At 52.2% G+C, this 12,992-nt stretch overlaps 3 protein-coding genes across 3 annotated transcripts; 1 reads left to right on the top strand and 2 right to left on the bottom strand.

Moving 5' to 3' along the window:
* Nucleotides 1-4: 4 nt before the first annotated feature.
* On the bottom strand, nt 5-1,298 carry LOC128720012 (dihydroorotate dehydrogenase (quinone), mitochondrial). The gene is made up of 2 exons (XM_053813658.1): nt 1,272-1,298; nt 5-1,197 (listed from the first exon to the last, which is right to left on the bottom strand). The coding sequence occupies exons 1-2, from the start codon at nt 1,296-1,298 to the stop codon at nt 28-30; spliced, it is 1,197 nt and encodes a 398-aa protein (XP_053669633.1). The 3' UTR covers nt 5-27.
* A 1,700-nt stretch (nt 1,299-2,998) lies between these two features.
* LOC128720517 (zinc finger FYVE domain-containing protein 1-like) lies at nt 2,999-7,256 on the top strand. The gene is made up of 6 exons (XM_053814191.1): nt 2,999-3,046; nt 4,440-5,749; nt 5,822-6,020; nt 6,091-6,370; nt 6,538-6,717; nt 6,808-7,256. The coding sequence occupies exons 1-6, from the start codon at nt 2,999-3,001 to the stop codon at nt 7,254-7,256; spliced, it is 2,466 nt and encodes an 821-aa protein (XP_053670166.1).
* A 1,521-nt stretch (nt 7,257-8,777) lies between these two features.
* Nucleotides 8,778-12,088, bottom strand: LOC128731854 (leucine-rich PPR motif-containing protein, mitochondrial). The gene has a single exon (XM_053825002.1). The coding sequence runs from the start codon at nt 12,086-12,088 to the stop codon at nt 8,942-8,944; it is 3,147 nt and encodes a 1,048-aa protein (XP_053680977.1). The 3' UTR covers nt 8,778-8,941.
* Nucleotides 12,089-12,992: the final 904 nt, after the last annotated feature.

The raw sequence follows: 12,992 nt of genomic DNA, 5'->3' as shown, positions 1-12,992 counted from the left end.
TTACACTAGTTCCTGAGGTAATCACATTCACGATAAAAATTTCTCCACACCTTTTCCGACGGCTTCCTGCACGTTGGCGTACCCATTCTGCTCCAGCAGACGGTCCAGTTCGAGTTTGATTTTTGGTACCACCGGAGGCCCATGGAATATGAACGACGTGTACAGTTGCACCACACTGGCGCCCGCTTCGATCTTTTCAAATGCATCTTCACCCGTAAAAATGCCTCCCACTCCGATAATGGGTATCTTTCCTTCCGTCAGCTTGTACACCTTTGCAATCATCGCCGTCGAACGGTGTCTTAGCGGTGGACCGCTTAAACCTCCTAGCTGGCCGGCGTTGTTGCTTTTCAGTGTGCCCGGGCGGTCGATGGTCGTGTTTGACACTATAAGTCCATCGACGGCACAAGCTTTGACACGAATTACATCGACAATCTCCTTCAGATCCTCCTCCGATAGGTCCGGTGCCAGCTTTAGCAGTATCGGTCTTCGCTCATTATCTGGGAGCGTTGCACGTGCTTTAAGCACCTCGGTCAGCAAATTTTGTAAAGTGCTTTTGCTCTGCATGGTCCGCAAACCAGGCGTATTTGGACTGCTCACATTAATCACCAGATAGTCCGCTAAAGCTCCGAACCGCTTCACACCCTGCACGTAATCCGCAATCGCATCGTTTGATAGTTTATTCTTGCCGAGATTAATCCCCAGCGAAACTCGCTGATTAGTCGGCTGCAGCTCGCGAGATTCACGCAAACGATCGAATACCACATCGTGCCCTTCACTATTGAAGCCATATCGGTTGACGATGGCTTTGTCTTCGTTCAGACGAAATATTCTAGGCCTTGGATTTCCCGGTTGGGGTTCGGGAGTTACGGATCCAATCTCAACAAACCCGAAACCGATTAGCTGCAAGCCTTGAACTGCTTCGCCATGCTTGTCGAATCCGGCTGCAATTCCAATTGGGTTGCTGAACGTCATACCGAGGAAGCTGGTTTTCAGACGATCCGTATCCTTATACGCTGGGCGAAACAGTTTCAGTCTAACGCCAAGTACCGCTAGGTCATGTGCTGTTTCCGGTGGTATCAGTCTCACAATCGGCATGAACACGTTGTTGTAAAACTTCTCATCGCCACGGCACACGCTGTAGGCACTGAAAACCGCAGCGCCCAGTCCTGTTACTTTGATCAACGATCGAATTTTGTTCTGCAGTGATGAAAAATCAACGCATTTTATAATAGCAATGCTATTGCGCCTAGAACCAGATCTCGTTCGCTTACCGGCGTTCTCACGCGGCACGCGCTCATCGTTGATACGTAAAGTTAGTATTTTAAAACTCACGTTCTTCCTTCGATAGTATGTTAACGTTTAACGAATTAATTATTGAAAAAGGAAATCCGCTAGAGATACTGTAAAATGGAACCAAATTTTTCGCTAAAAATGTATCGTAATCCAGAAAAGTGAAAGTTAAAACGGTGTGCGTGCTATGTTGGCTTATGTCGTTGTTTACGTTTGCATCTGCTGTTATTGTTGCGTCAAAAATTGCGCTCCATACTGCCCCTTGCAGTTTACAGTAGTGAAGTGGCAGAGTTGACAAAAACAATCCTCAAGAGAGGACACAAAGAAGTGGGCTGTTTTAGTAACCTTATTTGTACAGAATTATCAATGGAAATTCCTTGAATTGATACTTTAACAATGTGATATTAGATCTCAAATCGGCACAGAGAATCCTAAACAATGGGTTAGTTTCAAACCACCCCTGAATGTGGAGCGCGGGCGCCCATAACTGTCAAAACAGCACCATGTGTCAAAAACGCCTTTCACTTTTCCCCCCACTGGCAAGAAAGAAACTTCGTCGAAACTGGGAAAAATAAAGCGATAATCAAAACCCCGTGTCCGTTTGCGTGTGCGTGTGCGGAGGTGCGTGAATCAGCGGAGAAAAACAGAAGGCATATTAGCAAAAGTCGCAATCATCGCTGATACTCGCTGCCCAACGTCGTGGACGTGCCCGTGCTGCGTCGTAACGCAACCCAACGCTCGCGTACGTCCCAGGATAACAGACAGTAGTGCTCGATAACGGGAAGTCACCAACTTCCACGAAATAGCTGGGCAGCAAGCTCGCACCTGCTCCATCACACGCAAGGACGCGTTCGTCGCAAATGTTTTCATTGTCACTCCGTTGATCATCGTCAGGCCGCGGAGAGAGTCGCGTTCGGAAGTTAGTGCGTGTGTTCCAGTGAAACAACGCGAGTGCCATTCCGGTTCCAATCCGTGCCTCAGTAGCGTGTGTTTAGGTGACCGTGGTCCTCACCATCCCATCCTGCTCAACGGATTGTGCGTTCTTTGTTTACAAATTGCTCGTGGACTGAACAACCCGCCCGGGGGACGCTTCACCAAGCAAACCTCAAACGATTGCCAGTTGGCGAGCTGTGTTATTATTTTCTCCACCAACCACGTCTTTAAGCGCGCGATCATTAACCGGAAGCATCGTGAAGGATTTTCGTCCGGAGGCTGTTGCGTAGTAGAAATATCAACCCCCTAACCACCGGACGGACGTGCTTTGCTCGCGGGCTCTCTCTCTCACGCTATCGCTCTCACCGCGTTGGTGCTCACAAAAAAGCCCCCGGAGTCGGAGCAGCCTCTTGACCAGCCAAGGTCACGGTAGCAGCACAACACACGGGGTGGCTCGCATGTTTACATCGCCCGACCAACGTGCGACGTCATTGCGCGGTTGCCGTGTAGATGGAGGAGCCCAAATCGTGCTGAGAGTGTCACCGAACGAACCGAACTCGAGCAAAGTGGCCTGGTGCTTGTCAATGCTCGGGACCGAGCCGTAAGGGAGTGTCCAAGGCCACCGTCGAAGGGCTCTCGAAGGGTCCGGAAGTGTGCGCAGGGAGAAAAGGCGAACCTGCATCATCGTCCGGGATCGAAATTTGCCTCCCCACACAAGATTGACGTTGGATGTTGATTGCTGTGAAACCGGAGCCATCCAGGAGCAGCAGCAAGTATGATGCAAGCGGAGGACACCGAGAGCCTGTCGTGGATCACCGATAAGGTAACCGCAGCGAGCCGCCATCATGCTTATCGTGCCCGAATTCCAGCAGGAAATGTGATAAAGTTCCCAACGACACCACTGTGGCTCATGATTTTTGCTTGCTCTAGCAGAACCCGCAAAGAAAATGGATCAACAACTAAGCCACGAAAGTGTTATAAACACACGGCCCTTTGGATTTGTTGACCACCGTCGAAAAAAAACGAACAACCGTAAACAACGCGCGCTGGAACGTTCAAAGAAGCGGTTTCATTCACTTTGTTTCGGCACGCAATGAAACCCAAACGATTGGGTTCCTGCTCGATTGGGTTTGCGAACAACGCGCTGAAGAGTCCGTTTTGCTAAGTTTCAAGGCCGTTCCATCGGTATGGAATCCGCCAAACATGGCCGCTCGGCACGATCGAGCGAAATTAATATTCTTCGCATAATATTAAGCCGCGCGTTTGTGCCGTGGTTTGGCTTTCATAAACAGCGTCAGCGTCACTTTTAAGACTGATGCTCGCAGCGGGGACCTCGAGCATTGAGGGAGTATCGAGGTTTAAAATTTGCAACATTTGCTTTTTTTCTCCAATTGCTGACCTACTTTACTGAGCGTGGAAGCATCTCAAACGAACGTCCAGGCCAAGGCGGTCACTATCTTATCTTGCCACACAACAACGCTTGCTGCTGCTTGGAAATCTTTAGAATCGACACCCGACGCCGTACAGATTCGGAAGTACGAGCTTCATGCATTTGTTTTCCCGTGGTTGTTTGAGCCTCCTCGCTTTCGCGGTTTGCGCATCCGGTCGCATGGTTTGTTGCGCCGATTTAAATGGGGTCAAATGGACACGGCCAGCCTGGGGGCGGGTAGGAAATAGAAGTGGGTTGCTTCATCATCCCTCCAACCCTTGCCGGTTACCGGTTGCGTTTCTAAACGCGCAGCTGATCGGAAGGGGGTTTTTTGTTTTGCGCACTCTACACGCTATCGCGCAATCGAGCCCTCGTAAGGGCCTCCACCGTTGAACCCCGGCCCCGGGGGTTTGGAAGGGAGACAGCAGGGGGCTTGAATGCAATCACAATCTCGTGCACTTGTGCGCAAGCACATTGCCTGGAGTTCGAATGGGTTAAATCGGGGGCCCGCGTGAGGATGCAACTGCGCACGTAACGTCGATGCGCCAGGACAAGGGCTGACAAGGGCGGGTAGATCATCCGTTGATGACGCACACGCTTCTATAGCGATCCTAAGCATCATCGTCAAGCGGGAAAGGGTTTCATTTCCACCGGAAGGCTCGTACGAAATGGTAGGCAGGATCAAAAGCAGGAACCGTTCGTCACAGGAAACTTTGAAGGACTTGCTCCCGGTGCGTTTAAATGGCCACCTTCGTCTAATCATGGTTTGTTCTCTTGTTTTTTGCAGCCATCAGCAGTCGATGGAGGTGGCACACTCACGTCACAACCACCGGATGTGGTATCCGGTCCGTTTACATCACTCCCACTTGACATGACGGATACCGATGACCTGGACGATCGCCGGTCACCTGCAATGAACGGTGGCCAGCTGGATGGTGGTGGTAGCAAGAAGGAGCGCAGTTTCCTGCTGATGGACGAACAGGAGCGCATATGCGTCCGTTCAGCGGACCAGTTCTGCAAACGGCTGTCCTTATCACCCGACACCAAGCTGAAAGTCGTCTCAATATTCGGCAACACCGGTGACGGAAAATCCCACACAATGAACCACGCACTGTTCGGTGGTCGGGACGTTTTCAAAACGTCCTCGGAGCAAGCGTCCTGCACGATGGGCATTTGGGCTGCGTACCAGCGCCAGAAGAACGTGCTCGCCCTCGACACCGAAGGTTTGCTCGGTGAAACGGTGAACGAGAACCGGCAGATGCGTATGCTGCTGAAGGTGCTCGCCATCTCGGATCTCATCATTTACCGGACGCGAGCCGAGCGGTTGCGTACGGACATGTATAAGTTTTTGGGCACCGCCTCGAAGGCGTTCACGAAGTACTTCTCGGGCGCACTGCAGGCACTCGATTTGCCTGGACCACCACAAGCACTCGGACCCGCCGTCATCATCTTTCACGAGACGCACAACACGGAGGTGCTGAAGGAGGACGACGATGGTAAAAAGGAGGAGGACATCCTACGCGAACGGTTCGCCAAGCTGCGACTCGAACTGAGCGCGTTCAGCTCGCTTCGGTACGTTGGTGTACGTTCTGCTAAACCTCCGACGAACTACGAACCGTTGCGCATGGTTTGGGAGAAAGAGATCCGTAACACGGCCGTCCGATCGCCCCGGTTGCCGCGTGTCGTCTTCGAGGCGCTGCTCGCGCTGAACAATAAGTTTAACGGCGACCTCAGCCCACTGCCGTTCAATGCCTTCCCGGAGCAGTACTTTACGTGCACGACCTACTGCAAGTCGTGTGACGCTCGTTGCCAGCTTTCGATGGGTCATCTCGAGCTGAAGGAGGATCACCGGTGCGGTAGTGTCTGCCGGTATCAGCACCAGCACGAGAACAAGGTGTATCTGTGCAATCGGTGTCACGTCAATGGCCGACAGGTTGTGGTCAGTATTCAGACGCAAAAATCCACCGACTCGTCCTGGATGGGGTTGGCGCTGTACGCTTGGAGTGGATCCGTTATCGAGTGTCCGCATTGTGGTGAGATTTATCGCTCGCGTCAGCACTGGTATGGGAACAAGGCGCCCGAGCAAAATGCGGTTCGGTAAGTTACAGTAGAGCCTTTGGAAGGATTTTCGCTACGCACGTACTGATGAGTGTCCCTATTCGGTTGCAGGACGGAGATCGTGCATGTGTGGAACGATGGAGGTCTCCAGCTGCAAGGACCAGCCCATTCCGCCCAGCTCGTCCTCGACGGGGTTGCTTATATCACGGATGCCATGGCCAGCGTCGGATCACAACCGACGAAACTCGTTAAATCATGGGTCACCGATAAAATCCGTCCCGCTTACTGGCGACCGGATAGTGAGATCATTGTAAGTTCCGCCACTCTGCCTGTTTGCCTCATCCTGTGGGTCTAACGTGGTTCTCCTCCTGTGTTCGTAGCACTGCAAAGGATGCATCAGAAATTTCGACCAGCACGGCCTCAAGAAGCACCACTGTCGAAGCTGTGGTGAGGGATTTTGCAACCACTGCTCAAAGCACGAGATGCCCGTACCCTGTCGCGGTTGGAATTACCCGGTGCGAGTGTGTAATAGCTGCTGGAACGATGGACGGAATGGTGGCACGATTGGCGAAGGTACTGGCGGCGGAAGAGGCTTGAATGGTGTGCCATCTTCGAACGGGAACCACCAACCGGAGCAGCCACATCAGCACCATCGGCCAGGTAGGAAGCGGATAAGTGCAATAGGACGATAGGGTTCCGCAGCCCGGAGCAGGACGTTCCTGGTGCAATGTGTAACGCTATCTACGGCTCGTTTCCTTTACTTCTCGATCCGCTGCGATGTGACGTGGCGATGCGGTTCATGCCATCCGTCCGTCCCGTCCCGCTAGATCGTGAGCTAGAAGAGCGTGCGTGTACTGACGACGATGCTGACCTCCTCGTGACGTCTTCTTCTGCAGGCACCACCGGTAGCGACATCGACGAAGCGAACAACATTCTCGTGCGTCGATACGGGGAAGCGGTCATCAACACGATCAGCAACATTGGTGCGGTGTTGGAGTATCCTAAAGGTAAACCACGTTGGTGCTGTTCGGTGCGTTTGTAATGTCCTGTTTTTCGTTTATTTGTTTCTTGCTCGCTTTCCGCACGGTTCCGTGCAGACTTTATAAAGGAATCGGCACGCCCTTCATACTGGGTTCCGGATGCCGAGGCACCGAACTGTGTCATCTGTGAGCTTGAGTTCGGCTCACCGGAAGAGCTACAGATGGTGGTATCGCACGGTAAGCTTAAGGGCTCACCGCTCACATCCGGATCGTCCTCTCCGGTGGCATCGCCTGCCCGACGTACCGAAAACGGTTCCAGCGGTGCCGGAACAGATGCGCGCTCAAATGGTACCGCCACGCGTACGTCGGCCGCTAGCAAACATGGCGTCCCGGGATCCACTGGACGGTCCTCCACGTACCGATCGATCGATCGACGGAGACATCACTGCCGCGCGTGTGGCAATGCGGTTTGTGCGGGTTGCTCGCAAAATCGTCGCCCCGTACCGAAACGGGGCTGGGTTAGCGATACGCGCGTCTGCAACACGTGCTACACGGCGGAAGATTAGACGTGCCACGTGTTGCCCCTGGTCCCTTTTTGTTTTTTCGCTACACCATCCCGCTTCCCATCCCAGTTTATACACATCCTTCCGGTAGACTCCACTGATCTAGATGACGAGGCTTTCGGCGTTCGGGTCTCCCATGGATTACGATATTTGTGGCGTTTCGTACTCCTAGCTAGCTCAAATTTGTGGTTTGTTTTATTGTTTATATTTTGCTTGCTTTGCTTCCTGGTTTACTCTTGGACTGGACAATTCGCCGACTGTTGTATGACCAAAAATGTGATGATACATTATATACTTTTTTCCCTCTAGCCTTAGCGGCCCCCCTAGCAAAGATAGAGTTTCTTTCGATTCGGCTGAAATGTGATTGCGACGCGAAACGGTGAAGACTAGTATTTTGGAATTATATACTATAAGTTTACGCTACGGTTGCGATTTATAGCCATTTTTTATAGTTACTTTCTTATTTGTTTTTTTTTTATATATTTTTGTTTGTTTCTTATTTTATATCAATGATATTACGTTTAGGCACAGTGTTGTTCGATGAGCGTGTGTTCGATCACGCGGTAAAACCGTTTTTCCCGCGAATGCGCAGCGAGCACGTTCATTTTGCCCTGCGCCGGAATAGAGAGAATGTCAACTAGAGCCCCCATGCCATGATTGTCTTCAGTAAACCTGAGATGGTTTAAAAAATCTATACCATGTAGAGTTGGTTGGTAAGAAATCAAAAATAACTACCCGCACGGGTGCACGGGCCTGTAGGGCGGCCAACAGCACACGCTAGATCTGATAAGATGAATTTATCACCATTCGTACTTTCCCGCAACGGAAAGCCGTAGATCAAAGCAGGTTTGTTAGCCGCATTCGTTACAACACGAGCAGGGGATGAGCGGATAGAAGAAATGTAGCGTACATGTGACGATATTCGTAGCTAATGTAATTGATATATTTCCAACCGAAAGGACGCACTCGCTGTCTGTCTCCCGTGGCATCTTACTATGTATGGACACGTCAAACATATACATATAGATATACACATATATATTTCGATAACTTCAAAAGAATTCAAACGAACGTATATCGTACAAAAAGCTTTAACTAAGCACCTATCTCGTATGTCAGAAAGAAACTCAAAAGCTAGGATAAGAATTGGAAACAAACCCAATGTTGATCTAAACCTAATTCGCACGCTTTACAGGGCGCATCGCTAGGATTTTACTTTACCTACAAGGAACATGATTGGTGTTCGCAGTTCAACATTGTTGTATAAGTCGTATAAATCAACATCTAGGCGTTTGCCTGCCAGACACCGTTCAAATCGATCAATCGACGTATGCCGGTTTCTTCGCAGTTTAGCATAAAAATAGCATCGCATGACCGAGTCCCCCCTCCGTGTTTGGTTGCCTCTGCCCGAGAGGACACACCCAAAAAATAACAGATCTATTTATGTAGGTAGGTCATGTTTTTGCGACTTTTCGTTCTGCGCCATTTCACCGCGTGTACAAACAAACGGGAGTTACAATGTACTCAATTCTCCATCCCGGTTACGAACTTTATTGCAAGCATCTACTCTCCTAATGGTGCTCGGGCACGGCATTGAGAAGAAGAAAAAAAAATCGTCCTATTACAATGTGCTTCCCTATTTACAACGTAACCGCAGCACTTCCTGTGGCACGCAGCTCTCCGCCGTATCATTTCAGATAAATCCGCAAACCAGCCGGTATCTCGAAGTTGTTCGCCTCCAGCAGATCCGACAGCTTCCGCGCGAAATCCGTCGTAATCTTCAGTTCGTCCCCTTCGCCTAGCAGCCGCTCGAAAAGCCGCACAGCCGCCTCGCAGTTGTTTTCCCGCACGTAGTGTCCCAGGACGAGTTGCAGATAGTCGGTGTCGCGCACGTTCGCCAACCCTTTGCTGCATTTGGCAAGCCGCAACACGGCATCCAGCTTCCCGCCGCTGACGAGAAAATCACACTGCGTCAGGATGTACTCATGGTTGATGCGCACCTCCGGATTGATCAACATCCGGCGCAGTTGCGCCTCGGTTCCGGCTTCCGCCAGGGCCACTATCAGCGTGTTGTTGGTGTTAACCGAGCCGTGGATTTGTGACACGAGCTGCATCGTTTCGTTGAGCAGGGTTTTCGCTTCCGGAGCCGGAACATCATCGTCCCTACCGTTCGTCAGCCCCACCAGCAGTGTTATGATTTCGAGCTGCAGCGGCGTTCGGCGCTTTTCCAACGCGATCCGTTTGAACTCCTCGATGGCGGCGCGCTTATGTCCGGCCAGCAAATACTCCCGAAGCACCGGACCCAACAGGGTGTTCTCGTACGTGCAGTAACCGAGTTCGACGAGGAAATCCAGCAGCTGCTGAGTGGTGTTCGGGGAGGTTGCTTCTCGGCTAGATTTTGCCGCCCACTGGGCGGATTTGGTCAACAGATTCCAGATGTTCTTGCTTGACTGGCCATCGGAACGCACCATACCACCGGTAGTGGCACGCTCCCGCAATATCTTCCGAGCCCCATCGAGCTGGCCACGTTCCACCAGCAAAGCGGCGTAATCGATTACCTTGTGCTCGTCCACGATAAACCCAGGATACTGCCGACGAAGCTGTTCGAGCGTTTTGCCAGCTTTCTCAGGATCACCCACCTTGGTGTACAGCTCGACCAGTGCCGCCAGCATGCCCGAGCTTTGGTCCACCTTCGCCTGGTCACATTTCTTCTTCACCTCGAGTGCCCGTTCGTGCCGACCCTCGCGCACACAAAGCAGCAACAGCCTCCGCAAAACTCCCCGCGCGTTAAGCCGCTTCTGTTCCAACTCCACCAAATGGCACTCCAGCTCGTCGTAGTTCATATCCCGCGGGTGCACGCTAATCGTGTCGAACAGCTCCTTCGACAGGATGGTCAACTGATCGTCCGTCAGCTTACGCAGCAAACCATCGGTCGCCTCGCTGGCGTCCCGTTTCGCAGTCCGCGCAAAGTGGTTCTTCAGAACACCGGCCGCTATCCGTGAAATGCGAATCTCGAACCGGTCGTACTCGGACAGGAGCGCTTGCAGGCTGCTTTCGTCGTGTTTCGATTTCTTGTTGCTGATCAGCTCCAGCAGCAGTTGTCCGGCAAGATCATGCCGTGGGTCGGCCGCTCGGTCCCGGATCGCGCAAAGTACTTCACACAGCGTTCGCTGGTGTGCCGCCGTTCGGTTCACGTTTGCCAGCAACATTAACGGCCACATCAGCAGCTCCGTGTCCAGTTTCGTTGGGTAACGCCGGATGATGGCCAGCACATCGTCGAAGCGGTTCTGTTGAAGCAGGTGAGCAATGAAGGGTGTCATGAGCACGGCCATCCGGACGCCTCGGTCCTCGAGGATCTTGAGCGCGGTTCCGGCATCCTTAAGCGTGAGGGCCAGCTTCGGTAGGATGTATTGTGTGATCGTTTCCTGATCCGGTTCCACCTTTAGCTTCTGCATCGTTTTCAGCACACCAAGGACTCCAGCTTCACCGTCGGATTCGGCGCGTTGTATGAACAGTGGCCAGAAGTAGTGTGGCCGCAAAGCTTCGAGGGGAGCCAGTGCGGCTAGAAGACGCGAGTAGTACGGATGGTGCGCTTTGGCGGCACACTCACACGCAACGTGCAGGGACCGCAGGTTGCGTTCCGTGCGGATAAGCCAGGAAAGGTACTTCTGCAGTCGATCGAATGGGGCATCGTTGCGCAGCATTTCCACCATGATGAACGTACCGTAGGAATCGGTACTTTCGTTGGCGCGAAACTGAGGTGCTGGAAGTTCTTCGAGCAACGCCATCACGCCGTCGTACTGGCCGGATCGTACCAGTCCACTTAGGACGTTCCGCAGGATGGCGTGAACCTTGCCATCGTTCGTCATCTCCTCGGGAAGCAGCATGAACAGGGCGCGTATTAGCTCGGGTTGCGTTTTTCCTCCAAGTGCCAGCGACAGTAGCTCGAGGATGTGCTTTTCGTTTAGTTGCGAGCCTTTTTCGCGTACCATCTTCAGGACGCGATCGGCCATTCCATCCTCTAGGAAGGCTATCATCAGTTCGCCGTAGGTTTGCCCGTTCGCTGACACGTTGCTGGCACTCATCGTTTCCAGAACAAGCTGTACACCGTCCAGATCACCGGCTCGGCCATAGCCCCGGATCATCAGGTTGATCTGCTCGACCGTGAGCGGTATGTTGGTCTGCTGCATCATCTCGGCCACGAGTTTCATCTCCGCGATGTCACCCTTCTCGGCCAGCACACCCAGCAGACCCAAATACAGCTCGGCATCCCGTTCGATTCCAGGTCCCATGCTTTCGAGGAACGCGGGGACATCCGTGATGGAGCGCTCGTTTTCACGGTACACTTGCAGCAGTACCTTCCAGTGGCTTTGGTTCGGCTCACCTAGATAAAACCAGAATTGTTCGAACAGCTTCATGCGTGTTTCGAACGTTTCGGCGCACAGCAATGATCCGCAGCATTGCAGGAGGAACTCGTACGCATCTGCGGGTATTTCGTACGGTTTACTAAGCAACTGGTTTAACTTTTCTCGCTGAATCCGGCGATAAACGACGGCATCGGAACGGAGTTCCTCCACGAGCTGGTTGCTGTCGGTGGCAGGTTTCCGGGCGGAGCGGTCATGTTGCGTATTACTTTGCTGTTTGACGGCATTTGGCACCGTTTGACACAACCTAACCGACTGCGATAGCAGTCGGGTGGATACGGACGGTTGTTGCAGAAGTACGAGGACATTCTGGAAGCTGGAAGCTGATGCACGTTGCAGGATACGACGCCGGCCAAATGGTACGGTGCAGAGCCGTGGCTGCCTGGTCAGAACCACACGCAGATGATTCATTTCGCCCACTAACACACACGCTCTGCCAAGCTTAGTCGCACGGTCTTGATCTTGTGCAGAAGGAACTGAGGCGATCGTGCACGTCGAAAAACGAATTTAAACACGGCACTCGAGGGTGATTACATGAGCGGGCAAGTGAAAAACTCATTCCCCCGACGATCCGGTTGTTTTGACAGCTAGAAACGTCAGTGTCAGATATCGCTGATGTTTACGCTGGCGCTGGGTGAGCATGTGTGCGTGTGATCGACCGGTTTGCCGAGCACGTGCTCGCGGACATTGTGATGTAAACAAACCGTTTGGGCAACAGCGCACTCGCCATGCAAGTAGTGTCCTTCCGCTTATATCCTTTCGGAATGCGATGGGAAATGAAATCGCAAAGAGGTAAACAATTCGATTGCGTTTATTTTTGCGGAAAAGTGACGATTTTTTTGCGATATTCGTGAGGTTGCTAGTGAAGTAAATACGCATGAAATATCTGAAAAAAAGCAAAAAAGAAAGAACTGATATGTGAGCGGCGTAAAAAATAGATCAATCCATCGATCGATTTGAAGCAGAGCAAATGATTGCATCCTCTTCAAAGTAGCCACACAACGGCATTTTGAATGACAATTCGACGTCAGCTGAGCGTACGAACACGCGGCGCTGGTGTGCGTCTGTTCCGTGTCCGGCTGCTTCTCGAGTTCTTCATGTTCCTCGTTTTGCACAACGCACCAGTAACACCATCGGCGACGACGACGACGACGTTACTCGCGGCCCAGGGGGTACACGATTAGATTCTTCAAACCATTGAGAGCACACACACACAACGGACGTGCTTGTGTCCTCCCGGCAAGAGAGCACCCAAGCGGACACGGCGCAACGTTGGCAAGCGCCATCACAGTGAAATTGGCGTGCAGAACCCAAC

The sequence above is a fragment of the Anopheles nili genome, chromosome 2, assembly GCF_943737925.1.
Source record: "Anopheles nili chromosome 2, idAnoNiliSN_F5_01, whole genome shotgun sequence".
In the NCBI taxonomy this organism is placed as follows: domain Eukaryota; kingdom Metazoa; phylum Arthropoda; class Insecta; order Diptera; family Culicidae; genus Anopheles; species Anopheles nili.
Note: the sequence above shows the minus strand (reverse complement) of the source record. Positions and strands in the feature narration are given on the sequence as shown.